Source organism: Chamaea fasciata, unplaced genomic scaffold (genome assembly GCF_029207755.1).
Source record: "Chamaea fasciata isolate MVZ Bird 193981 ecotype frontalis unplaced genomic scaffold, bChaFas1.0.hap1 SCAF_7, whole genome shotgun sequence".
Taxonomy (NCBI): Eukaryota; Metazoa; Chordata; class Aves; order Passeriformes; family Sylviidae; genus Chamaea; species Chamaea fasciata.
In genome coordinates, this window is record NW_027094092.1 from 58,408,641 (window position 1) to 58,434,116 (window position 25,476).

The 25,476-nt window shown below is 40.0% G+C and overlaps 1 protein-coding gene across 2 annotated transcripts in view; it reads right to left on the minus strand.

Annotated features, from left to right (window-relative positions):
* Positions 1-5,809: 5,809 nt before the first annotated feature.
* The window catches only part of ARID4A (AT-rich interaction domain 4A), a 46,680-nt gene continuing 27,013 nt past the window's right edge, over positions 5,810-25,476 (minus strand). The window contains exons 12-25 of one of the 2 annotated variants that reach the window (XM_066189043.1): positions 22,716-22,788; positions 20,318-20,412; positions 19,906-20,003; positions 18,263-18,491; positions 16,426-16,676; positions 14,924-15,121; positions 13,696-13,780; positions 13,399-13,531; positions 13,155-13,217; positions 11,021-12,151; positions 10,334-10,438; positions 8,667-8,882; positions 8,295-8,441; positions 5,810-7,845 (exon numbers count right to left, since the gene is read on the minus strand). In XM_066189043.1, coding sequence (XP_066045140.1) covers positions 7,742-7,845; positions 8,295-8,441; positions 8,667-8,882; positions 10,334-10,438; positions 11,021-12,151; positions 13,155-13,217; positions 13,399-13,531; positions 13,696-13,780; positions 14,924-15,121; positions 16,426-16,676; positions 18,263-18,491; positions 19,906-20,003; positions 20,318-20,412; positions 22,716-22,788 — 2,928 coding nt within the window. In that variant the 3' untranslated portion in view covers positions 5,810-7,741. The remainder of the gene's footprint in view (positions 7,846-8,294; positions 8,442-8,666; positions 8,883-10,333; positions 10,439-11,020; positions 12,152-13,154; positions 13,218-13,398; positions 13,532-13,695; positions 13,781-14,923; positions 15,122-16,425; positions 16,677-18,262; positions 18,492-19,905; positions 20,004-20,317; positions 20,413-22,715; positions 22,789-25,476) is intronic. The other variant, XM_066189044.1, reaches the window with a different exon arrangement.

Sequence of the window (25,476 nt, forward strand, 5' to 3'; positions counted from 1 at the left end):
TCAGGCCACAAATGTTGCAGTCAATTAGAATCAGTACATGCATAATACATGCTCCTTGAAGCAGCTCTCTTTTTGTTAAACAATTGAAAGTAATCCATGATTGAGATTTTCCACTGGATCTTCATGTGCACAGAGTAGCTCAGCAAAGTTCTTGAAGAGTTTAACTAATGGAAGTGGAGGATTTCCATGTTTTTTGAACAAAGCACCTTGGGGCTGAAGTGAGAGGGGTTATAAAAATAATGTTTTTCTCTCATTTCAATATTTGGAGGAAGGAATATATTTACTAGGAGAGATTTACTGAAAAAAAGGTTAAGCAAGTTTTAGAGGGACTCAGTTAATGAGTTACCCACTTTCAGGTTTGGATAGCCAGTTTTGTCAAAGCTTTGTTTCTCTACAAAAATGTGGTCTTTCAAATCCAGATGACAGGTTGCATACAGATGACACAAATATATTTGAGCTTGGAAATAAAATGCATCCATGTAAAGCATCCCAGTGATAAAAATAAATGATAAAAATAGGATAAAAATGGTTTTACTCTGGATCCTAACAGAAAGACAACAGCATTTTCTTAAGTGCTGTTAAGGGGTGTCAAGAGGAGGTGAATCACCTTGCTGAGGCACAATAGGTGCAGGAATGGATCCCACTCTGATGGAAGGAGGAGCAAAGGGTGAAAAATGGGAATTTGCTGAGGAAGGACTACTGAGAAAGCTGTGGAAAAAGTGAGCCAAAGTGGAGGTGGGAGGGGAGGGAGTAGGAAGGCAGCCGGCCAAAAACCAGCTCAATGAAACTGAGCTGGTAAACAGACGCTCATTTGGAGGAGATGCTCGCCGCAGCAGCGACGGGAACACGGATCCTTCCTGCTGGAAGCACACACAATTATTCCTCAGCCCACAGAAACCAGAACAGATTTCAGCAAGAAGGGTCAAATGAGAACCTTGCTCCAGAGTGCCCTGGACAGCAGCAGTGCTGGCACAGCCATCAGATCAATCAGCTGGAAGATTATAATAGAGGCTTCCTTGAATTCTGTCCAGGATAAAAGCAAAGCCCCAATTTATGTAATCCCCTGCTGAGAGCTTCAACTGCTGAGCTCTGTTGGAAGGCAAGAAAAGGAGTGACTGCAGTGCTGTGTCAGGGAGTGTGGGTGAAGCACTGAGTGTGGCTGTGGCTTCAGAGCAAGGAGGCAAATCCTCTGTGCTATGGCATTCCCCACTCTGGGAACTGGAGCTTAGCAACAGCTCCTGTTTCAGCATTTTCTCTTAGCTAGTTGGGAAGTCCGCACATGGCATTTGAGGAATCCAGTTCAAAGCTTAGGGAGTCCATCAAGCTCAGCTCCAAAATTCCTTGAATGAGTTTGGCCCAAACTCTAAAAGCTGTAAAAGCAATTAAACGCTCTGACACCTGAACTGCATCTTGCCTGTACCTTGAATTTGCAGAGGACAGCATGAAAAGAACTCAAAAAGTTACAAGTCTGCTTTGTATTGGGAGGGTATTTAAAGTTATGTTTTACCTTAACTTCACACTCCTTTGTGTTTTGGTGTCAGGGAGCAGCAGGTTCATAATAAATGTCAGGTAAAATGCACTTTACAACATTTTTACAGCAACAACTGGAATTAGATCAGGGGAAGTACATTAGTGACTGTTCCTTCAGATTAAACTGTTGTTGTGTTAATGGCCATAATATACCAAAAGGCACAGGGGTGGGTCACACCAGAGGACACTTGGAGGATGGATCCTGGGGCACCAGGAAAGGGGCAGGGTCACCCTTGGGGGTACTCAGAGACCACAGAGACTGCTGGGGCACAAGCAGATACTCCTGGGGTGTGGAAGTAGATGATCTGTAAGAGTCCCTTTCAATCCAACTCTTTTTGATTCTCCAGAGACGTAAGAAAATGTCTTATGGAAGATCTGGAAGAAAAGACAACACATTTCACTGCTTGCCTGCATATCCCCAGCTCCAGCAAGGCTCTGGGGCTGGCAGGACATTGCAGGGGATGAGCAGTGTCAGCCCTGTGCACTGGGACAGTCCAACAGTAAAAGTTTGATATGAAACCAGCTCTGGGCTGAATGGAACATCAGCTGATTGTTCCAAGGCACAGAGAGGTGTTACCCTGCACGGGGATGCTGCCCAGTGCCTCTGAGCCAAAGAGAAATCACATTCTCATCAACTGTTCACGGTTCTCCTAAGGAAATGCAGGAAACAAGAACAGCAGCAGCCAAACCACAGCCACAAAAATCAGCTCCCTCCTGCACTGCCTGTGGATAACATTATTCCATAATTATTCCCACAGGATTAAGTGGGGCTGCTCTCACATTCTGAGTTAATCACAAATACCTGCACAGACCAACATAAAATTCTACCTCTCACTGGTTCCACTGCCAAAACAATGCCTTATCAGAGAGGGACTGTCCTGCCCACCTGAGCGCAGCCCCTGCCCCTCCATCCATGCCACTGAGATGGCACACAGAGGTCACCTGCAGGGTGGGCAGCAGAAGGAATCAAGGGCTGAGGTTTTTCTTTTTTTCCTTTTAAAATAGCTTTATTTATTCATAAGGGAAATAAAGGAGCATCAAGAGAGACAGTTTTAAGTTACACATCCACATAAACAAGTGCCTTGTTAAAACAGAAAGAAACAACACTCTTGTGCAATATAGCAGAGTATTTCATACAAATTCCACATCTTACCCCTCCTTATGAAACTGGCATAGCTGGCAGGAGCATGGTAAATTAGGTCAAGCTGTACCCAGATGAGGGATTAGAGGAGGAGTTTAGGAACCGCTGAAGACACCACAGTGCTGGAATGGAAATGGCTGGGTTACTCAGAACAGCAGGAAAATCAAGAGATTCTCAAAAGAATCACCAGACTCACAGCACCAACCCAGAGCAGTGTATCCCTCAACAGCAGGCTCAGAGTGAGGGTTAAATACACAAGTGACAACCCCCTGCAGGCTGTCACAGCTGCAGCAGAGCTCCAGGGCAGCTTTTCTGTGCTGGCAAACACTGCAGGAGGGAATGTGAAGCAAAGCTGCCGTGGTTACTGCAGTGAGGGAGCTGTGCTGGTGCACTGAGGCCAAGTGGCATCAAACAAGATCAGTTCTCATGTTGGAAAACTCTTGGTGTGGGATAAGCAGCAGCACAAGGGTGTTAACCAATATAAACAACTGCAGAGCTGAAGCAGAACCAACCTGCTCTGAGGCAGAATTTAGGGTTGCTCTGAAATGGGAAAGAGCAGGAACAACAGCATAAATAGCAAAGGTAATTCGAAACAAAGAAGACACCAGACAAGTCCTATTCTTAGAAAAACTGCTTTCACAACTGGCAGCTTTAGCCTTCCAGTCTTCTTTAAATGACAGCACAGTGAGTATTTGTCATTGGGTTGTGGGTAACCATGAAATCCACCACTCACTGGCATTAAAACAAGCACACCATCAGACCAAAAACACTGGAACCCACGAAAAACAAATTAATTTACATATCCACCCAAAGCAATGGATGGGACAAATAAATACTTGTGGAATTTGGGGAACTCACAGATCTTCAGAGCAAACAAAAGACCCCAAGTAAATCCCAGCTACTCAGTGGTAACTGATCAAGGTGAATAATTTTAAACTCTGAGACCTCTTAAAATCCCATCCTATTTGGTAATATGGGAGAATGACAGATTTTCTCAAAATTTGAGAGCAAGCTTAATAGTGTGAGCTAATTATAAAATGTCATTTTCCTTGGCCCTGGAGTTACAGTGAGTCAGCCTCTGGCAACATCCTCTTTGGTTCCACTGTTTTATTATGTCCTCCACATCTCCAGAGCCTTTATCCTGCACACTGTAGCAAATAATAAAATCCCAAGACCAGAGAAGGAAAAATAACCAAGATTTCAGTGCATAATTTTTGCAAAGGCAGGGGCACAGTGAAGTAAACAGCTCAACATACTTTTGTGAACACATTAATCTTTTATTTCAGCTGTTAAATCTGGTTCATGTCAGATTTCTTTCAAGCCATCAAACCAAACCTCTTTTCTTAAAAGGAAGACAACAGCATTTCTTAGATTTACTGCTGTAAAAGAATTCCAGTAAATGCTGCCCAGAAAATCCATTGGCTGCCTCAGCTATCCAAGAATATTTTTAATGGGGAAAAAACCAACATGTTATAAAAGCATTAATTTTTTACTGTAATATTCCATCTGGTTGACAAACCTGTTTGCAGAGAAGCAGTGGATATTCTGACTGAGGCACAGGAGTTGACAGTCCTTAGATTCAGGTTCTCTTCCCAGCTCCACATCAAAGCCATCCTGAGTAATTTTGGTAGCCATTTCTTCATGGCTCCTCCTACAAAAAATGAGAACACGTAGCCATTTAAAAAATTTCTGTCTATGCTAATTCTGCACCTTTTAAAAAATTAGACTGAAACATGCACAAAAGCACAAACAGTGATTTATTCACCTTCTTTGCTGCTCCCTGTGAAGGTCAGATACATCATCCTTCATGAAGACACACATTTCTTTGCCCTTGTTATGTTTTCCATTCACTGATAATTACTACTGAAAAATCTGTTTAACCTCTGTCAAAACAATGACTTGTTATTATTGTTCTGACAACTCTGCTTCTCTTGCCTCATCTGTTCCGGCTGATTAAGCAGGAGAAACTTTCTCAGCCACCAGCAACTTGATGGAGGAGCCAAAACCAAGCAGGGATTTAACTGGGTGTTGCTAAACTTTCACATTAGAAAATAAAAACTCATTAGTGCAAATGTAGCTGATACACTCGATGGAAATAAAGTGAAAATGAAAACAAGTAAGGAAACGAATCTTACCTTATGTCCTTGCATGGAAACATTCTGAGTTTTTCCACCGTTCAGAGTTTTGCTAATACAAAAATAAGGCGCCGGACAGCAGTTCTTTGTATCAATTGTAGGAAATGAAGGAAGAGTCTGATTCTCTTACAACTTTGTTCTTTTTAACAGTGTTGGATCCCGTATATTTATTTTTATTTTTTAATCTCCTAATGAAGCTTGAAATAAGTACGATTTTGAGGAAAACCTGTAGGAGATCAGAAGGCAGGAGAACAGCACAAAAACTGCCAAGAGGATGCTTTACTTCTGCTTGGTCTCAGAAACACAATACCTGATCTCTTATTTTAAAAAAATCCCAATTCTGTATAATCGTAATAACTGTGTCTTCAACAGGATAAACGTTCAGCCAGTGAAAGATACTTTGGAATTTTTATCAACAAGGGGATTATTGTAGAGTTAGAAATCATAGATTTTATTAGGGTTTCTTTTTTATTTCATCTTCAACCCAATGATGCCAGCTAGTTTTCTTGTCCCTGTGATATTTTTAAACACCATAGGAAACTTTTACTGAATAATCTGATATGCTCCATCCCAAAAAGATAAAACCAGGAAATCAGTGAAAGACTGGAGGCTTTGCTAGTGGCTTGGCAGAAAGTGCATCTTCTCCTGCAGGTTTAGTGCTCTGCCAGAGTAACAGCAGTTGGTTTTGGGGTGAGCAGTGTGAGGGAAGCAGGTGGGAGAGGAAGCTCTCCCTGTCAGTGGGCTGGAATGGGTTTCCATGTTCCATGGGAGCATACCTGGAGCCTTCCAAGCAGGGTTTTAAACATTCCTAAGAGACAGGAGCAGCTCACGAGGGGAACATCCAGGCCAAGGCAGCAGCTCCTCCATCCTCTGTGCCTGTTTAAGATCTCAACAGTGTGCACACAGGTTAGATATCAGAGATCTGCACAAGATGTCAATGATCCTGTTATTCCCCCGGATTTTGGATTGCTTCTGCAAATATTAAACATGTGACCCAGGTTACTTCCTTTTAAATGAGTATTGCTTTTTATTCATAGCTATTAGAAGATTAACAAGTAAAAGTTAGCTCTGAAAAAAAGTCTTTACAGTAATTTATGGAGATTTACTTTCCTATTTAGGGTAAAGTCCAGACATTTACAAGAACAGTCACTTAAATAAAAATAGAATATAAAGCCTATGTTTAAAACATGGCCTTTATTAGCGCTGTCTAGTGAGCTCCATATTTATCTTACATTGAAATAGTTCTGCTTTGCTTAAGAAAAGACAGAAAAAGTGCATTTACAAGAGTACTTTTTCTTTAATTTTCTGCGAAAATGGAAGGAATTGGAATCACAAGTTGACAAATGTTGTAAAATGAAATCTCAAGAAACATCACTTTTAGTAATGCTACGCCATCACTAGTGTTTCCTCCTGACCTTCTGCCGTGTGGAACCAGAATATCCTGATATACAGTCTAGAGCATCTATGTTATTACTCTACAGCATATTAAACACAGAAAAAGGGGCTCAGGCCCCCTTTCAATGTACAAACATGAATAAAAAAATCGTTTTAAAAAAATCACTTTTTATACATAATGTATATGCAAACTGCTTTAAATACATGGGTTTGGAAGAGTTATTTACAAACTGCATCTGCCCGTGGGACAATCCACAGGCAGAGCACACACAGTCGCTTTTACTTTATTGGTGCATCTCAACTTTGGGAGATATAAATTTATTCGGCAGTACAGCAAACACAAGAACTTGTGACAAAGCATCTTAAGGGCAACCCAAGAAATTTTGTTCCTCCAAAACAAAGTTTAAGTATTAGGACTGCCAAAGTTTCCAAATCAATTTTGATTTTAACCCAGATGCCTGCTGGCAGATCTGTGTGGTGGAGGATATGTAGACAGACCCACTGGAAGTACAGGTTTGGCTACTGGATAACTCCTCCTGAAGAGCCAGAACTGATAAGGATGTTTTGTCCAAAGAGTGAACTAACCTAGAATTTTTTTTTTCCAATTTTATTAATATTTTAAAAAATACATAAAAATACAACATCCAATGTCTGAATAAATATATTTAACAAGTTGCAAGATACCTTATTTTACACAAAAATTTCAGCTTTAGAAATCTTGTTAAATAACTTCATTGTTGTTATATATTTCATTTTTCGTCTTTTTGTAACAAAATAAAAACTCTGAAATTACATAGAAAAAAGACAAAATATTTTTGTCAAGGGATAAGATAGTCCACTGAAAACCTATTCACAATTCCACTGTAAACATTAATAAACATTAAAACATTTGCATAATTGTGTGCTCAAAAATCCTATAAAAAGTGGAAGACTTATTACAACTGTAGTTTTCAGTCAACTACACTTCCTTTCACAATTTATTTTGTCCCATTTACAGCTTTAAAACTGGGCACATTGCTGAACACATACTTTGGCAGTTCTGTATAGCAAGTGCTTCCACAAAGAGGAACTACTCACCAAGAGTTACCCACAGCTCGGTGAAAGTGCAGCAGTTACTCAGTTCTTTTGGATAATACTCTGATGTCTGCTTGGTGCACTTGCTTTTTTTTTTTTCTCTTTAAGATCACCCTAGAACACCTGAATGCTTCATTGGACATAACTTTGCAAATTTGATAAGTGCCCTTTCTCTGTGTTAGGAAAACGAAACATAACAAAAAGAAACAAACAAGAAACAAAAACAAACACAATGACAAGGATGTCACGTTGTGCCTACAAACCTTCAGTTACCAATGAGCTTAAGTTCTCTGAACAGTAAATTAAACAAAAGAAGAGGGTAGGAGGGGGGAACAGGTACAGTCCAGCAGTGGAAGTGTGTACAGGATATACTTGGCAATGTCCAACCAGTTGAGTGCTTTCTGTGGCTGAATTTCAGGGTTTATGTCCATGGCAGCGAGCTGCTGGCAAGGCAGAGAAATGTTTATCACCTGCACTCCACAGCCAGCACGTTCTGGGGAGGAGAGGATGACGAGGGGCTCATTCCAGTGTCTGAAGAAGCAGATGACATGGATGCTCCTGTATGGGACACTGAACACACAGAACAGTACATCAGCATTAGGTTATCCAAGTACAGCTCCCAAGGAAGGTTTCCTTGGTTAGTAGGTTGTGTAAAAGACATCAAAGCAGCAGCACAGGCTCAAAAAATTGATACAGAGGTTTTGCCAATTGCTTTCACTGCTGTATTCACAGACACAGGATTAGCCTTACCCAAAATTGAAAAGGTAACTCAGATGAGTCCAATGGGAACACCTGCACTAGGAAGTCCAAGTTTCTACTACACAGTTATAAAAGAGTCAGCAAACATTTCTGTCAGGTTCAAGTTCCAAAAAAGCCCCAAATGTTCTTTCTAAATATGCAACAGATGCTAACATCTTCCTTTCTTCTACAATATCATCATTTAAACTCAACTTGCTGTGAGTTATGCATTTCCAAACAAATTAACTCCTCATTAAACACAAAGCAAATCTCAACCTCACCTTCTCTATCTTTCTTTTTTAATCGTTTCCTTCTCCTGTCTATGGTTGCTACTTCTGACTTCAAGGACATGTAGTATTTTCGTATCTCCTGGAGTTTTTCTTGTAGGAAGGAGATCCTTTCAGTGCTGCTCATATTGTCCAGTTCATCTGTAAGTGGAAAGAAAAGAAAAAATTGCTTTGTCAAGGTGATTTTAAACAAATGAATGCAGTTCTTAAGAGGATGTAAGACACAGCATGGAAGATAAGACATTTCCATAACTATGCCAGAAAAGGCCCACACCTAATTTAGAACCCCAAAATTTCTGTATTTTTCTTTCAGAACAAATTTTCTCACTAATTCCCCTGTAATCAAGTCATTTAAAGAATCCTTACTGAGCTGGAAGCTCCATTTGTACACTCTGGGCGAAGCATTCTGGTGGTGGTGCTTGTCCCTGTGTTTGTCCTTCTCTCCATCTTTGATGTGAGGAGAAATCACTCTGGCAGGGGAGCGGGAAATCTTCTGTGGTTTGGAGGCATTGATGTGTTTGACAGGAGTACATTTACTGGAACTGTCCAGGACAGGGAGGTCTTCACTGTCACTGCTTTGTCCTGCAGGAAAAAGAATTAATTAGGACTTAAAACCTCCACACTGACATTTTAAAAACTTTTGGTTATAGTAAAGAAACAATGATTAAGAAAAAACTGCTGCTTCTTGCTCAGAAGATCCCAAATCACACCTAAGGAATAATGATCTCAGATTCCATGGATAACCTGATCAGACACAACATGCACTGAACTCTCAAGTGTAATAATCATGGTTGATGCAGGAGAATTCAAGGGATGACTAGGCCTGGTTAAAAAGTAATAGCCAAATTTCTTTACAAAAATAATAAACTCACCACAGTTAGAATATTAACAGCACTGATAAACTTACATTGCCGATTTTAGCTTTCTAAATCTAAACCCTTTTCTTACAGATTAAACCTGTATCACTATGGGTAGGTAGCACGACTGTATTTAGTTATCAAACTGCTTTACACATCTAAAGGAACAGTTCTGAAACATGACTAAAACAACAGAAGTTCAACATGTAACAGAAAATTTTTAGCTCATATATTCAAATATTTTAGATTCGCACAACAACTGCCAAGTTCTCCACAGGCATGTTAAATATATCTGAATAGTGTGTATCAGATAATTACTATTTTAGTTTGATATTTAGAAATGTAATGTGGTGTTGCCACAAAGCCAAAACCACTGATTCATTCATGCAATGATTGTCAAAAATTTTGTGACAGGACAAGAGGGAATGTCCTTAAGCTGAAAGAGGGCAGGGATAGATGGGATGTAAGACAGAAATTCTGTATAATAAAGACGGTGAGGCCCTGGCACAGGGTGCCCAGAGAAGCTGTGGCTGCCCCAGCCCTGGCAGTGTTCCAGGCCAGGTTAAATGGGGCTTGGATCAACCTGGGATAGTGGCAGGTATCCCTGTCCACGGCACAGGCTTGGAACAAGATGATTTTTAATGTCCTTTCCAACCCAAGCCATTCTGTGATTCTCTGAAAAATGAGCTACAGAAACACAAAAATCCAGATTTCTATAGCAAGTTATAAAGTAGTCAGATTCTTGAGAGAAAAACTAGACAAGATTCCTTTGGATGAAAAGCTTTTCTTTAGCATCCAAAAATGTTGACATTTTTCGCAGAAGAAACACCTGTTTTAAGACTTTAGATGTGACCTCTCCCAAATTCATAACCAGTCCAATATTTAAAAATCAGCATAATGGTAAATATGTAGTAACTACTAATACAGATAATAATTTAGAGGTTTTTTCCTAAGAAAGTAATATAAAATAACCAAGAGATTTCCCAGTTACACTGCTCCTGCAGAGCTCAGAACTCCTCCCCAGTTTACCACCAACAATCATGATGAATAAAAATGAAAAAACTTGAGAAGGAAGCCCCATCCACCGGAAATGATTTGTAACATGAGAACAGTAGGTTCTTACAGATATTTCCAGGACAGGATAACCTTCCCCCTCCCCTCCCCGCAGGAACATACCTGTTCCATTCTTTTCATTTTTGGCTGCAGCACTGGTTCGCTTTGGAGTTCGCTTTTGCTTTTTTGCCAGTGTTCCGCTATTGCTGTCACTGGGTCTTTTTTGACCTGTGAGAGGAGGAAAAAAAAGAACAAAAATAAAACATAAGACACCTCAAATACTTCTGCTACTAAAAAGCTCTTTTTATAAGCAACAAAAAAATCGAAAACCAGACAGGCTGAGAGAGTTGGGGCTGTTCAGAGAAGAGAACGCTCTGGAGAGACCTCAGAGCCCCTTCCAGGGGCTAAAGGGCTCCAAGAGAGCTGGAGGGGGACTTTGGACAAAGGCCTGGAGTGACAGGACAAGGGGGAGTGGCTTCACGCTGCCAGAGGGCAGGGTTAGGTGGGATATTGGGAAGAAATTCTTTACACTGAGGCCCTGGCACAGGTTGCCCAAAGAAGTTGTAGCTGCCCCATCCCTAGAAGTGTTCCAGGACCGGCTTGATGGAGCTTGGAGCAACCTGGGATATTGGAAAGTGTCCCTGCCCATGGCAGGGGGCTGGAACAAGATTGGCTTTGAGGTCCCTTCTAACCCAAACCATTCTGTGATTCTACAGCCAGCAGACGAAACAGACCAGCAGTTTTTAGCCAAGTGACACCAGTCTCCAGCAAGGATCAGAGCAGGGAATGACTCCTCCAGGAAACGCTCACCTTTCTCTCCCACCTCCCTCTCCTGCCCGGCAATGCTGCAATTGCTCGACGTGGTGCTGGCTTCGAATCCATTGGCAGACTCGCTCTCACAGAGCCCTTCCTGGGACTCTTCTGCCACACTGTCCACCTCAATGGTCATGTCACTCTCGCTCTTGATGCTGCGAGACTCGTCCTGACTGAGGGCCAGGGGAGAGGCCACCGGGAAGCTCGAGGGGACGCTGGGGGCTAAGGCAGAGGGGGCAGAGTTGGAAGCATTGGGGTCAGGCTTTTCTGCTACTGTGTCTTCACTGCTGCTCTTCTCCTTCTCATCCAAGTCATCCAGGTCCACTTCATGGCACAGCAAGGTTTCAGGACCGATCTGAGGCATTGTGTCATCCTCATCTTTCAAGGGGATGCTCTCGTTGGCTTCAGCCGGACGTTGGAAGTTGTCATTCCTCAGCTCCGGACCGTGAGGAACCGATTCCGCCACCAGCGATGGCATCTCCTCGTTTTCAGTTCTGAGGGACTCCTCAGCACTCAGCCCTCTACATTCCTCTGCTCCTGTACATTCACTGGTCCTCTCTTCAGATACAATATTTGGCACTTCCATCTCACTCTCTCGCCGATTTCTCTTCTCGGGTGATGCCTGTTCCAATGTTTTCCGTTTCAAAAGTTTCTTATCTTTTGTGGAGGGCTCTGTTTCACTTTCAGTAGTGCTGGAAATATCTTTACAGTCCAAGGAAGACACATCTAACCTTTCAGGTTCTGTAAGAGACTCATTTGCCACCTCTTCCTGGCTTCCTGGTGCAATCTTTGCATTCTCCAATGAGGGATCCTTTGTCTTGCTCCTTCGCCCTTTTCCCTTAGGTGATTTTTCAACCTCTCTTTTGATTTCTTCCATCTGATCCGTTTTATTTCCAAAAATTTGAACAATTTGTTCACTTTCCTCAACTTCCAGTTTCAGTGTTTCTAGTGGCTGTACTTGAGTCCTGTCGTTTTCCTTCAGCGTGTGAGAAATCTTTGGGTTTTCCTCATCCAGCTTCTCATCACGGAGTTTTTCACTTTTTTCCAGTTCTGAAGTTTCTGGAGAATATTCTTCATTCAAATTCTTTTCAGATGACTCATCTGCTTCACTGTCAGATGTGCCAGAGTCTAAAAAAATTTTAAAAAGAAGCAAACAGCACCCTAAATAATTAATTGCAGCATGACTTTCTATTTGAACCTCACAAACCCCCCTGTTCTCAGTAATCTACGGTGTCAACATCAGTTCACAGCATTAATTTTAAACTTTAAAAATCCTGCACTATTCAAAACACTTGCTACAGTTCTTATTTTTAACTTAGATTTCTATGAAACTGCAGTAGTGGTGGTGCTGTCAGAGTTCAGGAAGCATCTGGATGATGCTCTTGACTCAGATGATTTAGCTGAAGTCTACGATTCTCCTACCACTATTTCTCAAATAAGCCAATGCAATAGAATTACATTTTATTGCAGCAAAAATAATTTTACATATGCCCCTGATCCCATGGATATTGCCTCTCCCATGTGACACTACAAAACCAAAAAGCAAAACTTCTCCCCTCCATGCAGAGAAAAAAACCCAACCCAAACCACAAAATAAAAATCTTCTAAACCCCAATATGGACATTTCATTGCTCAACTATTGTACAAATGATGCACCACACAGAGAGCAAGCATTAGTACATTACCAGAAGATTATTCAGGGACCTGTACTAAAAGGAGACAGTGTTTTCACTTCAGTTCTTGTTCAGAGAGGCTTAGAAACACCAAAGATGTGCTGCCATTTGTGTATAATTAACAGCTCTGCTGGAGGATGGAGTATTGAGGTTGAGGACTTAATTAGCACAATAAAGACTATCATTATAGCACTGGATTTGGTCTGTTCAGGACTGAAAGGCTCTGGCTGAAGAACATGGAATGACTTGTACAGTCACTTCCCTTCTGTGAGCAAGCTGTGCTCCTCAGCAGTGTCAGCTCAACTGCTTACTCAATAAAATTTACAAGGAGAAAGGAAAAAAGAAAACACCAACAAAAAAAAAGAAGGTTAAAAAGCCCTAAAAAATAAAAACCAAACCTCTTTTCAAAAAGGTACTGAAAAAGCCTCCAAAGCATACACAGGGCTGAGATCACTCACCGTTTGATCCTCTATCAGAATCAAACATTCCTGAGCTACGTCTGGTCTGCCTGCGAGGTGTTGCTAAAATTAAAATCGAAAGGATTAATTTGTATCGAGCAGAAGGAGCGCCGGGCCTCGGCGCTGGGGCAGAGCAGAGACCTCAGAGCTCACATGCAGCTCCAGGCCACCACACCACCCTGGGCTCCAGCTGGGAATGGTGGGGAGCACACGCTGTTCCCTGCACCTCTGGAGCAGGATTTACCTTCACTGTTGGGCGTTTTGGGGAGGCTGCAGGACGTGTTGGAGGGGAGAGTGGATTTCAGAGGGGGCCGCCCACGCTTGGATTTTTGTTTCTCCTCGTCCTTCTTCTCATCCTTTTCACCATCTTCTTTATTCTGCAGGGGAAACAGTGGATTTTTATTAATGTTTCACTGCTGATTATCAAACCTTTTGCTCTATTAAAAACTAGACTGTGGATAACTTTTTTTATTTTTTTTTAAACAGGGACAGTGCTAGTCGTTAAATACAATGCTACAACAAACTTATTGAAAATCATTACCTTTGTTTTTTTCTTCTGTTTTCTCTTTGGTCCTCCTTTTTCCACTGGCCAGATAATCCGATCAGCTTTCACCCACTCATCATACCTGAAAGGGAATGACAACATGCTCTTATCACTGCACATCAAAATGCTGTTTGAAGATGAGGAGTAAAAGACTTGAATTCCACAAAATATTTATTAATGAGGTAGGAAAAGGTCATCACCAGTTTGGACGGGGCTCAGAGCACCCTGAGATTGTGGAAGGTTGGAATGAGATGGGCTTTCCTTTCCAACCCAAACCATTCCATGATAGGACAGCAGAGCATGTATTTACAACTACTGCAGCATCTGGCCTTAGAAAGGTGAATGATATTTCCAGTCCATTAAAATGATCCTTATGGGATGAGGGAATGAAGGCACAAACTTCCCTGTCTCTCACCAGCAAAGCACTGGAACACTCAGGGGACTGAGCCAGCTCTGAAGGTTCAGTCATTCCACATCATACACATAAGACAGTTATCACCACACCATGCCTCAGCAGGAAAATGTACTTTTCTTTTTTTTTTTTTTTAAAAAAAAAAAAAAAAAAAAAAAAAAAAAAAAAAAAGGTAAAGTTTCTAAATTATGGCAACAAACTGGATGAGATTCTGAAAATCTCATTAATGCTCCTCAAAATCTCCTAAAGGTATTAATAATAAGGTAAAGGGAAGCTAAAAATATTTGGGGAATATTGCCACACTCAAACTTCATCTTGCCACAGAAAGAAATTTGCTTATGGATTCGGAGTACTACAAGTTAGATACAAGAAGTATATAAAGTGTTATGAAGACTGGCTGCCAGGAGAAGGATTTTTACAATCACAGTTAACATTCAATACAAGAATATATTTTGTTGCCAAAATTCCAGTGATTAATACACTTAATTGTAAATATCTTCACTGTTATCAATGACTCCCTTAAAGGAAAGTCTGCTAGTGCTCACACTGACAGACACAATAAATAGCAGGGATACTCCTGGAAGGGGGATTACTAAAGCAGATGAACACTTGGAAAAATACAAGTATATTCTGACATTTCAATGCAATGCCATGAACAAAATCACCAACACTGAAAAGTGAAGAAGTCAGAGCCTGTTATGCTGAAAATTCAATATGGAGCCAAATTATCTCACTTTATTTCCTTAAAAACAAAAATTTCTTTTGCAAACAAGCCTTTGAACAAAGAAATGAAAGGCAATTTGTTATCCTCACCTTACATTCCAACCGTAGTAATGAACTAAATATAAAACCTCTCCATCATCAATTTCTGTGCTTTTAATACTGGCTTCATAAATTTTTTGAGTCTTTCCACGTCCATATTTTACTTTCACTTTGGTTCCAGTCAGGCAGGGTTCTGTGTCCTCCTCATCCTCTTCACCTTCTGATTCCCCTTTGTTCTCAATTTCTTCCCTGCAGTAAAAAGTATTTTAAATGCCCACTAATTAGTGACAATTATATTTTAAAATTTAAAGGGGATAGTCAAGGTAGAAAAATACTACAAGAGAAAAAGAAATTCATTTGCTGCATCCTGTCTTGTCTCTGAAGCTTGCTCAGAATCAGATTTTTTTTAAATCAAGAGCAGAACTTAGGGAGAACAGGGCTAAATGCCAAAAATATCCAGAAAGTTTTATTAAGATTTAAACACAATTCATAAAGTGTACAACTACCTCAAAGCTTAAAGACTATTTTTTAAATTACTATTTTGATAATACAAAGAGGAATAAATGTTAACTTAGTGTGTGTCTCGTAAACAGCACAGGAGAACTAATTTCAGTTTTTGAAATATTTGATTTTGACACATTATTTATTAAAAAAGGTACTTTTACAATTGGCTTAACATGCTACAGTTTATTAACTGCACATAAGATTGAATTGCCATCACAATGATCCTTTCATGGACACAAACACTACTCCATTGGAAAAAAACTTGATCATAACAGTGTTCACCCAAGCTTAAAAGAGTCTGCACAGCTCTTATTAGATACATTCACCTCTTATTACACCTTTAGCTACTGTTTAAATATTACAGTCAAACATATTTTGAAGAACTACAATCTAACCTATTTTTAGCTGAAATTCCTTCCCTATTTAAGGGTGAATTTAGCATAATTAGAAATTACTCTACAAAAAAATCAGCAAGAAATAAAATACTAAAAAGGACTTTTGGTTTGCTTTTAATGACACAGATTTGCTGGCCTTCAGTGAAAGATCAATTATCTTGTGGCAAGCAACTCAGAGGACAAGTAATACCCACACAGCTTAAAGAAAACTCTTTGATGCCTTCATCATCTGACACACAATAAAAACAAGGAGCCTGCAGCTTCACCAGCCATCAGCAAATAAAAGCAGAGGAGAAGAGGGATTTGCCATTTCTGTTTTAACTGCCCAGGGAAGTGTGTCCAAGCTGTTCCCATCCTCACAGCACCTGACAGACTTACAGCCTGGTCAGCTTTGTGCCTGGAGGTATTGATGTGATAAAACACCAACACAGCCTTGGCAAGTAAAATGACAGTGAAAAATACTGCCTGGCATTGAGCATGAGAAGATGCTTCCAGAAAGTACAGCAGGCTCTACAAGCCTGAAATAAAATGTTCCCTTCCCTGCCTGAGTGAATAAGGTTTCTGATTTTCACACTTTAAGATCAAGTCTGTGTCCTCCTGCCTGGGGAACAGCTCAATCATGGCACAAGGAAAGTGATACAAGTTAGTGTTTACCTCTCCCTCTGCCTGTCCTCCTCTTCATCTGACTCCTTATCAGAATCCTCCTGTTTTTTAATTTTCTTCTCTTTTTGCTTTGGTGTGCTTTTCTTCCCTAGTGGAGTTTCATTTTCTTTCTTTTCTGCATTCTCAGGTGTTTCCTCTACATCTTTGTTTTCTTTGTTACTGTCTTTTAATTTGTCTGGGGTTTTATCCTCTTCACCATCTTTTTTAGCAGGGGCTGCATCACGGGCAAGTCTCCTTCGTCCCTGGAACAGGAATAAGATCAGTTTAACAACTCCTGTCACCTGCTTTCTCCACAACCTCTCCAAACCTCAGCACAAAAGTGAGACATGCAAGCCCTGTAAACACAAGAAAATATTTGAAAATACTAAAATTAAACCTTCAAGCTTTTATATCCGCTTCATTTGGAATAATGAGGATGAGTTTCTGATTATCTGATGGAGGATTTCAGGACATTTGTTTGGACCTCTAGTCTTGTTGCTTTGATAGAAAGGGCCAAAATGTCTTGTTCACCTACAGTAATGGCATTATTTGAAGTGCTTGTATAGACTATTGAGGGGAGGCATCTTCCCCTCCGCATCTTCAATCCTGACAGTCACCTGTGGACATCACTGGAAGAAATTTGTCAGCATTCAAAAATTTTTAAGTATCCCATTTTTAAGAGGCATTTTGAGTACTCACGCAGTTGCTGCCTGGGATAATCTGCAACTGATTCTTAGAGATCTAGCACAGGCTCATCATTTGATTTATTAAAAGTCTCTTGGTAGGATCATTGCTTTTTCATCAGAACAAAGAGCCAATTATTAAAAAGACAAAAAATTCTTACATTTCTTTATCCGTTTTTTGAGTGCTCTCTAAAAGGAAAACCAACTCAAAAATAAATGAACAAACTAAGAACAAAGCTAATGTCATGTCAGGAAGTTCACTGAAGCTGATGCAGCTTGGAACAACTATTTTTATTTAAATAGAAATATAATATATAACGGAAGTCTCAACTTGTGTTTACACCATGTCCTTTCATCTATTAACTTATAAGGCCATATATTTGCTTGAAAAGCTGCTTTGCAAGAAGGATTTTAACAGAATGACATTTTAGTCAAACAGAATCTTTAGAACTCGAACAATTTAAGAGCAGCAATTCTTGTCCTTCAGTAGTCATACTCTATTAAAGAACACAAAATGTTCTTTTAGCTTATTTGAATGACTGCTACAGTCATATTCCAATCCTTTTAAAGTACTGTCTGTGTTCCTCCAGCTGATGGGCAACTGATCTCATCTATGTAGCTACTAATACAACCCTCACCTCTACAGCATTTAAAGACAAATGAAGGCTAAACTTAATTGTTCCTCCCTCTGCTTTTGTCTATATACTCTAATATTTGGGTGTTTCTTCCATTAGAAGAGAGACTGTGATAAAAACCAACTCAGAGAAATGGGTCTTCCTTAGATTCTTAGATCCATAGCAGGTTTTTGATATTCCTGTTCCTTGCCAGAAGGCTCCAGGTTCCGTGTGCCTGTGGAAATCCTCACCCACGCCCAAGACTGTCCTGCTGTGCTTCGCTGTTCTGATGACAACAGCTCCAAGCAGCTCCTGAGCCATCCCTGAGCCTCAGCAAATCCCAGGCATGGTGTGGAATATGAAGGAATAATCAAACCTGACTCTGTCCAGGGAGAACATAATCAACACTTAACACTCATAGAACTCCACACTTGTACAAGTGCACCAATTCCAACATGCAGTTGCTCCACAGGGAAAACTCATTATGCAAACTGTTCACTATACAAAGGGGCTTTGTCAAGGACTAAACACAAATCAGTTCAAACCACTCACCCTTGGGGATCTTAGTTCGATTTCTTCTTTCTCACTTTCACTGCTGGAATAATTTTCTTCTGCTTCTTTTTTAACTTCTGTTGGGGGCATTTTTGGTTCCTCTTTCACACTTTCCTCCATTGGTTCCACGTGTTTCTGTGTGTCTTCTACCACTTTTGGCTCATTGTGATGGATGGTCCTAAACTGAATGTTTGCAGAACGGCAGTACTCTTCGAAACCATAAAGATACCTACAGACACAAGGAAGCTCCCATTTACATTTCAAAGTTTATTTTCTATTTATTCAAGTGTATAAAACCTATTTTCCTGCTCAGCAACTTCAGGAAAATAATAATAATAAAAAGAACAACAACCAAACAAACCCAAATAAATAAAAATATAAAAGCTAGAGACGATTTTGAAGTGAAATAATTTCAAGTCAAATGCTGAGAAAGAATACACAGTGGTGCTCTCCACATTTTTAACTTCATCCCCATCCAGTTACGAATTCATGACAGCAATGACAGCTTGTTTTCTGGAAACTGCCTGTACACATTCTAATCCAGTTACAGGCGAGAGAGGTATGAATTACCTTAAATTCTTATTATTAAGGATTAGAATTGCTAATTCTTAGCAAGAATTAATATGCAAGTTACAACACACTATCACTGTCACAACACATTTTTCTGTGTCCAAACAACATCATCATCATTTCCACTGCAACAGCAACCTAGTACATTTACCAATTACTCTTTCCAGGATAAACATTCTTCTCTGTAAAGTACAGACCTTCAACATGTGCCCAGTTCAAATCCCATTGAGGATAGTCTCAATATTGTCATCTTCATCGACATTAACATGAGTTGAGTCATTAGTCATCCCTATTTCCATACTTCCTTAGGTTTGAGTCAAGAGAATCTCATTCTTCCCTTTTACTCAAAAAGCCCAATTGTTTCTTGTCAGACTTCCAGGAGGATAAATAATAGAAACAATTTTCATTTAGAAAACGAGCTTGGAAAATGTCATTCCTGAAAGGTTTCCAATTCAAAAGTTACAACACAGCTGAAAAGCGAGGGTCAGAAGAAAAAGATTTGTGCATTTGGTCGTTGTTAAATAATGATTTTATAATTTAATAACTGTCACATCCACCATAGCAATGCACACAGTTAGCCTTAAAGCCATTATCCTACAAATTTTGCGAAGATTATATGCAAATATACAATCTGAAACATGTCTTTTTGCAGTCAACACCTTTCACAAAGTTAAAGCAACTGGTATAAAATTCTCCTCAATGCATATGAGATCTAAAGATTAAGGAGGCTGTTACTGTTAATTGCCTTAACTTGCAAAACTGAATCTGCCAAAGCTTGTTTTATAAATTTCATTGGTGTACTCTGAAATGCCATCAGACCATAAGGAAAGAGGAAGTTTCTTGGTAAAAAAAATGAGCGGAATTGTGATGTATTGGAGCAACAGGAACTTACAGCCCTGAGAGCTCCCTCCTTTCCTCCACATCAAGCATGGGAAAATGCTCAGAACTGCTCATTAGCTGAAGAATATCAGCTGCTGTCTGTAACTATCAAAAATCACATGAATATTATACATGCTACAACTAGGAAAAAGAAAGGAGAAGTGTTTTCACCATTATCCAATATAACAACTTACTTTCTATAAGCAGTTTTTACATTGTAGGAAGCAGCTGAGTTCAAAATAGGAATGCCAAGGTCCATATAAATTTGCTTCCATACAGCACCACTCTCAATCTTTGGGGGAAAAAAAAAGAAAAAAGGAAGTTTACAGGTTTTGTTAAATAAGAACATTAAAGAATAATAGCTAAAAGAGCTAAAATCCAAAGCCTTTTATAACCATTGAACAGTTTGGGTTGGAAGGGACCTTAAAAAACATCCAGTTCCAATCCCTTGCCATGGGCAGGAACACCTGCTACTCTCCCAGGTTGTTCCACGCCCTGTCCAGCCTGGCCTGAACATTTCCGGGGATGGGACATCCCCAGCTTCCCTGGACAACCATTTATAGATATGAACAGACATATTCAGTACAGAAAACATCCAGCACTTACATTGTCACACCCACCCTGATGATAAACCAGCCTAAAAAGTTTGAAGAGATTAAGGTCTTTGTAGCCCAGAACTGGTGGTTTATTGATAGGAGTACCTGAATAAAATAAAACAGAAACAAGTTATCCCAAAGAAGAGCAAGTTGCTTCTTCCATTCCTTTAGCACACATTTGATTACAAGTATTCTTCTGCATTTTAAAATCTGTATTTAATGGCTTAAGGTATGTTCCCAAGTCAGGAAATTCCAATCACCAGTTAAGGCTTCACCCTCTTTTGCATCATTCTCTCTGGGTGGTTTATCAGCCTCCCAGGTTTATTAACCCCCATCCACCTGGCTGCATCCCACTGCTCCTCTCATGAGCCAGAACTGCAGAAAGCTCCAGAGAACACCTGAGGAATGCTGGAATAGAGCAGTGTGTGAAGAGATTAACTAAAAACTCTGTGGGCTGAAAGGAACGAGGAAGAAGCAGAGATGTTGGATTAGGAAGAGAGCTCAGGCAAATTGTCAGAATGTGGAAAAGCACAAGGCCCTGACCAGACATGAATATTTGGGACAGTTCCAGGGAAAAAAAAAAAAAAAAAAGAACTCAAATCAACTGAGTGGCAGTGACATAAAGAACAGTAATTATGTGCAAAAGGAGAAACTAAAAGTGACTTAAGGCAAGTGGCTGCATACGCAGACAATGATCCTCCCAGCAAGGAAGAGTATCAGACCTCCTCCCTGCTGCTTCATATCTTCCCTCATCTTCATGCCATTATATTTGGAATCATTAAAATAATTTTATAGGACTTTGGAAATACTGTCACAATTCCATGAATCAAAACATTTATACTGAGAGAACAGAACGTAGAACAAATCTGGTGGGAACAGGAATCTTGCTATAAGGACAGAGAAGGAAAATAAAAAGCAAACAGGCAGGGGGAAAGTCCCAGTCCTGGAAAAAGTCCTGCACATTGCTCAATCCACAAACTGGCTTAAAGAATATTTCATGGACTGAGTCCTCAAATTCAGCACACAAATGCTTTCTTCTTTAGCCTTCACAAGGTTCTGACATCCCTACTTGTTTTGTAGTCTGTGAGTGTTTAAGAAAGAGAATGAGAATGGAAGAAAACAGCAAAGTGGGAAGAAACAGGCAATGTGAAAGGAAAACTCTGGATTAGCCCAGCAGCAGAGTGATTTCTTTTTTTTCCCCCTCAACTTAGCCTTTTATTCCCCTCAGGAAGTTTGTTCTCCAGAAACACTGGTTCTATACACAGGAGGCCTTCAAAATTATATTGGATGAGCTCCAGAACACTTTGTTATAATACATGCTTAATTTCTAAACCTATGATAAGAACTGGCAATATTGAACAGCTTTTGAATTGTTCTTGCATGATTCTGTGGTCCAGATCACATCTCATTAGAAGGCATACAGACCCTCTTTTACAAAGGCAGCTTGATTTCCCTGTTCATTTTAACAACCTCCTGAAAAAAAGAAAGGGGCAAATATTCAGACTCTGCAAGCACTTTATGTTTTACCCTTAGCTCTGGTTATTTCAAATTCAAATCCATCAACATTTGCTGCACTCTGTGCTTCTATGGAATTATCATTCAGGTAACTGCTGATGGGAGATCAGAAAGATTAAAAAAAAAAAAGGAAAAGGGCAGTAGTTACACCTGTAATCTACCTCCGCACCACGGCTACTGCAGGATGAAAATGGTATTTGAAATACACAATTGAAATGGCAACTTCATGAGTAAAATTAATCAAACCACCGTACTCTAAAAGACAAATCTCTCTGCAGGCTTGAAAATATATTTTTTAAAAGGAGCATAAAAGCTTCCATTTTAGTGTCAGTCTCATCACAACTGCAAATGCAAATGCCTTATGCAACAGCAGCTCTCCCAAGTCAGCAGGTACATCCTGCTCCCCATGCAGAGCACGTGCACTTCTGATACAGCTCTGAAGCCAAGACTTGAACTATTCTAATTTACTAAGTCTCACTTAATTCTGTAAAGACAGATGTTTAAAATACAGAAGTTGAAAATACAGTATTTTATTGTTCTAGCTACAGGATAAAATAGAATCTTTGAAGTTGTCTCTTCAGGTACCATTGCCCTGTTTGTGCATGGAGATTTGAGGATGGCACAACTCCATTCTCGGCTGGTTGGATTTCACCATCCATGGACAGACTCCACAGCTTCCAGCCTGGGATTAACGGCAGCAGAGCTCTCAGCCATGGCTGTCACAACCAGAAATCAACCAAGGGCTTATTTAACAGGCCTTGTGAACATAAAAAAGGCTTTGTGAAAGTAAAACAAAACCAAAACACCTCAGGGAGGATTTGAGTTCCCTTTGAGTGCTGTGCCATTGAAGAAGTGGACTGGAGATAAAAAAAGGGAAGAAAATTCAGTGTTACCTCTGTCTTCCATAAACTTGTAAAGCTGTTGGAGGAAGTTGTCCCTCTCTTCAGGATCAAGCTCTTCCTCAGGCTGTGAAAAATAAACGCAGCCATAAATGAAAGCAGCAAATATGCAAAGTAACCATTTATTTGTACAAAAGCCTAAGAGCAAGAACTAAACCCAAAGCACTTCCCATTTGCCCCTGAACCCATGTAATGGTGAAATGTGCAGAAAACAAGATTTACTCAGGAAGACTGAAGTGGTACCTCAGGAGAAAAAAAAGAAAGTACAGGTCAGGGAAAGCATCAGTCCACAACAGAATGAATGAGTGACCCTCAAAATGAGAACACTAATACACACAGCATACCTGCCTAACACAGAACAGGTCTGGTATTTACAAGACTGAAAGAATTCACAGGAATTCCAGGGGTGTTTTTTGTTAGGGACTTTTTTGTTTAACTCATTTTCCTTATCCCAACTTTAGCTCAGGTTGCAGAACAACTCTTTCTCCAACAGTACATGTTGGAGATGCTCCAGACAATATTTGTTTTGTAATTAAGCTTCAATGCTTGATTTCAGCCTTACATTTGAAAACACATTTGAAGTCACTTTTTAAATTTATTATTATTATTACAAATTCATTAGTATTACCTTTACAACTTAAAGCCTCAAAGAGATAAACACTAACTTCATGGCAAGGAATTCACAGCATGAAATAAAGATATTCCTTTTATTCCAGTGAAAATTATTTAAAATAAAGTAAATTTACTGCGGGGTGGAAGAGGCAGGTAGAGGAAATAATGTCTACGTATCTTCATAGAATTTTAAGATTCTATCAGAGACAAAAAAAAAAAAAAAGAAAGAAAAAAAGAAAGAAAGAAAGAAAGAAAAAAGAAAACCTTTTCCCTGCAATGCTTTCTGCATGCCACTTTCTTCCTGCCAGCCTGGCAGTTTGCACAAGGCAGGCTGCAGCTGTCTTGAAGGAAAGACGTACAGTACGTGTCAAAAAATCTTATCATTACATTATTAAAAATAACAGGAAAGTGACAAGCAGTTCCAGAAGGAAACCAGAACAACAATTTAGATTTCAGTCATCCCTGCATTCTGTAAACTTTAGGCTTCAAGGTGAGGAGATAGGCAGGGAAATGGGGATGTACATGCTAGTGGCTTGTTAACCAGCAAGTAATCTGCCCAGCATCAGAATGAATCCCAGCCCTGCCTGCTTCACTGAATTCTGAGCTTCTAAACCCAACAGGGCTCAGCTACATTTAGGCACAGACAATATGCGTGTCTTACTTCACTAATTTTTCGTCAGGAATAACTGGAAGAAATTAAATGTGTAATCATAACACTGTACAGCATCAGTTACCATTTGCTCAGCACATTACAAGGATTATATAAGGAGAAACAGTTATCTATAGAATTAGCATGCTCTTCCAGGTTATCAAGTGAAGTATTGCTATAGAAACCACAGCTTTTTTCTCCCCATCCAGACTGCAAAATAACTTCAAGATCGAGAAATTTCTACCATCTACTGTAATGTTTACTGACTGAAGGCAATATGGCTCAAACTGTGCAAATTAAATACATCTAATAACAGCAAACATTCAGAAATACTCCTGAATAGTTGAATTAAAGCCATTTCTTCTGTGAGGGCACCATGCCAAACCAGAACTGTGGGTCAGAACACCAGAAATGCGGGTTAGAAATAGCGATATTGCAGCCAGATTTTAACCCTTCCACTGAGACCGAGTACTTTCGGCTGAAGAAAAGCAGAAAGGAAAGATGAAAAGCTTTTACATCTTTATAGGGTGGGGGCATAAAACCCGGCTGCAATACTCATCCACCTGTGTGAGATATCCCAAATTCTACACCTGCTTCTCTCTGTTGATGGTGTAAGAGCCCCTAGACAGAGGGAGTCTGAACTGTGCCTGGTACTGATGCCAGAACAGGCACCAGATCCTTCTGAGAAGTCACTTGAGGGAGACCTGAGTGATTGTCACCATGGAACACATCATGGATCAGCTGCTCTTTTGCTTCTGGCCAAAATGAGAAAGACCAACCCTTCTGGATATGCTTACTGCAACATGAGGATGAGACATCATTTTTTCACTAGGGTTATCTGTTTAGAACTGGACATGAGAGAGTTCCCAGGAAGGTCTGCTGTTCTGAGCTAGAGCTCAGTTTTACTTTAAATCTATCAGCCATCACAAAATCATAGAATGGATTTGGGTGGAATGGACCTTAAAGACCATCTAGTGCCACCCCCCCTGCCATGGGGGTTCACATAAGCTGCTGTAAATCTGCACCCAAATCAAGGAAATGTTGATGCCACAACCTGTGATCACCATTAGAGAGAAAATGGAGAGCTGAAATTCCCAGCACTGATTTCCAGCAGGAACCAGGATGACAGTGCTACTCTCCAAAACTCCCTGCTACTGTCCAGACATTTGTGCCCATTTTAGACTGGGCATAAAAAAGCTCACAGTGATAATTGTTCAAAACCCGTTACTGAAGACAGTTCTGCCTCTCCATTTCATTTTTTTTATAAAGATGTTCTTATACAGGAGACTTATACAGTAGTCAAAGGTAAGTCCAAGTGAGAGGCAAAACAACATGAAAATTTTAAGCTGCAAGAGTTCAAAACTGAGACCTTTCTTGTGTTCATCCAATACCCACAGCTAAATGCAACATGAGAAAAACTTTTTAGTTTCAGGATGAAAGGCTGAATTTAATTTAAATGAAAATAAGTAAAAATCTCCAAGATGTCCCTTTTTC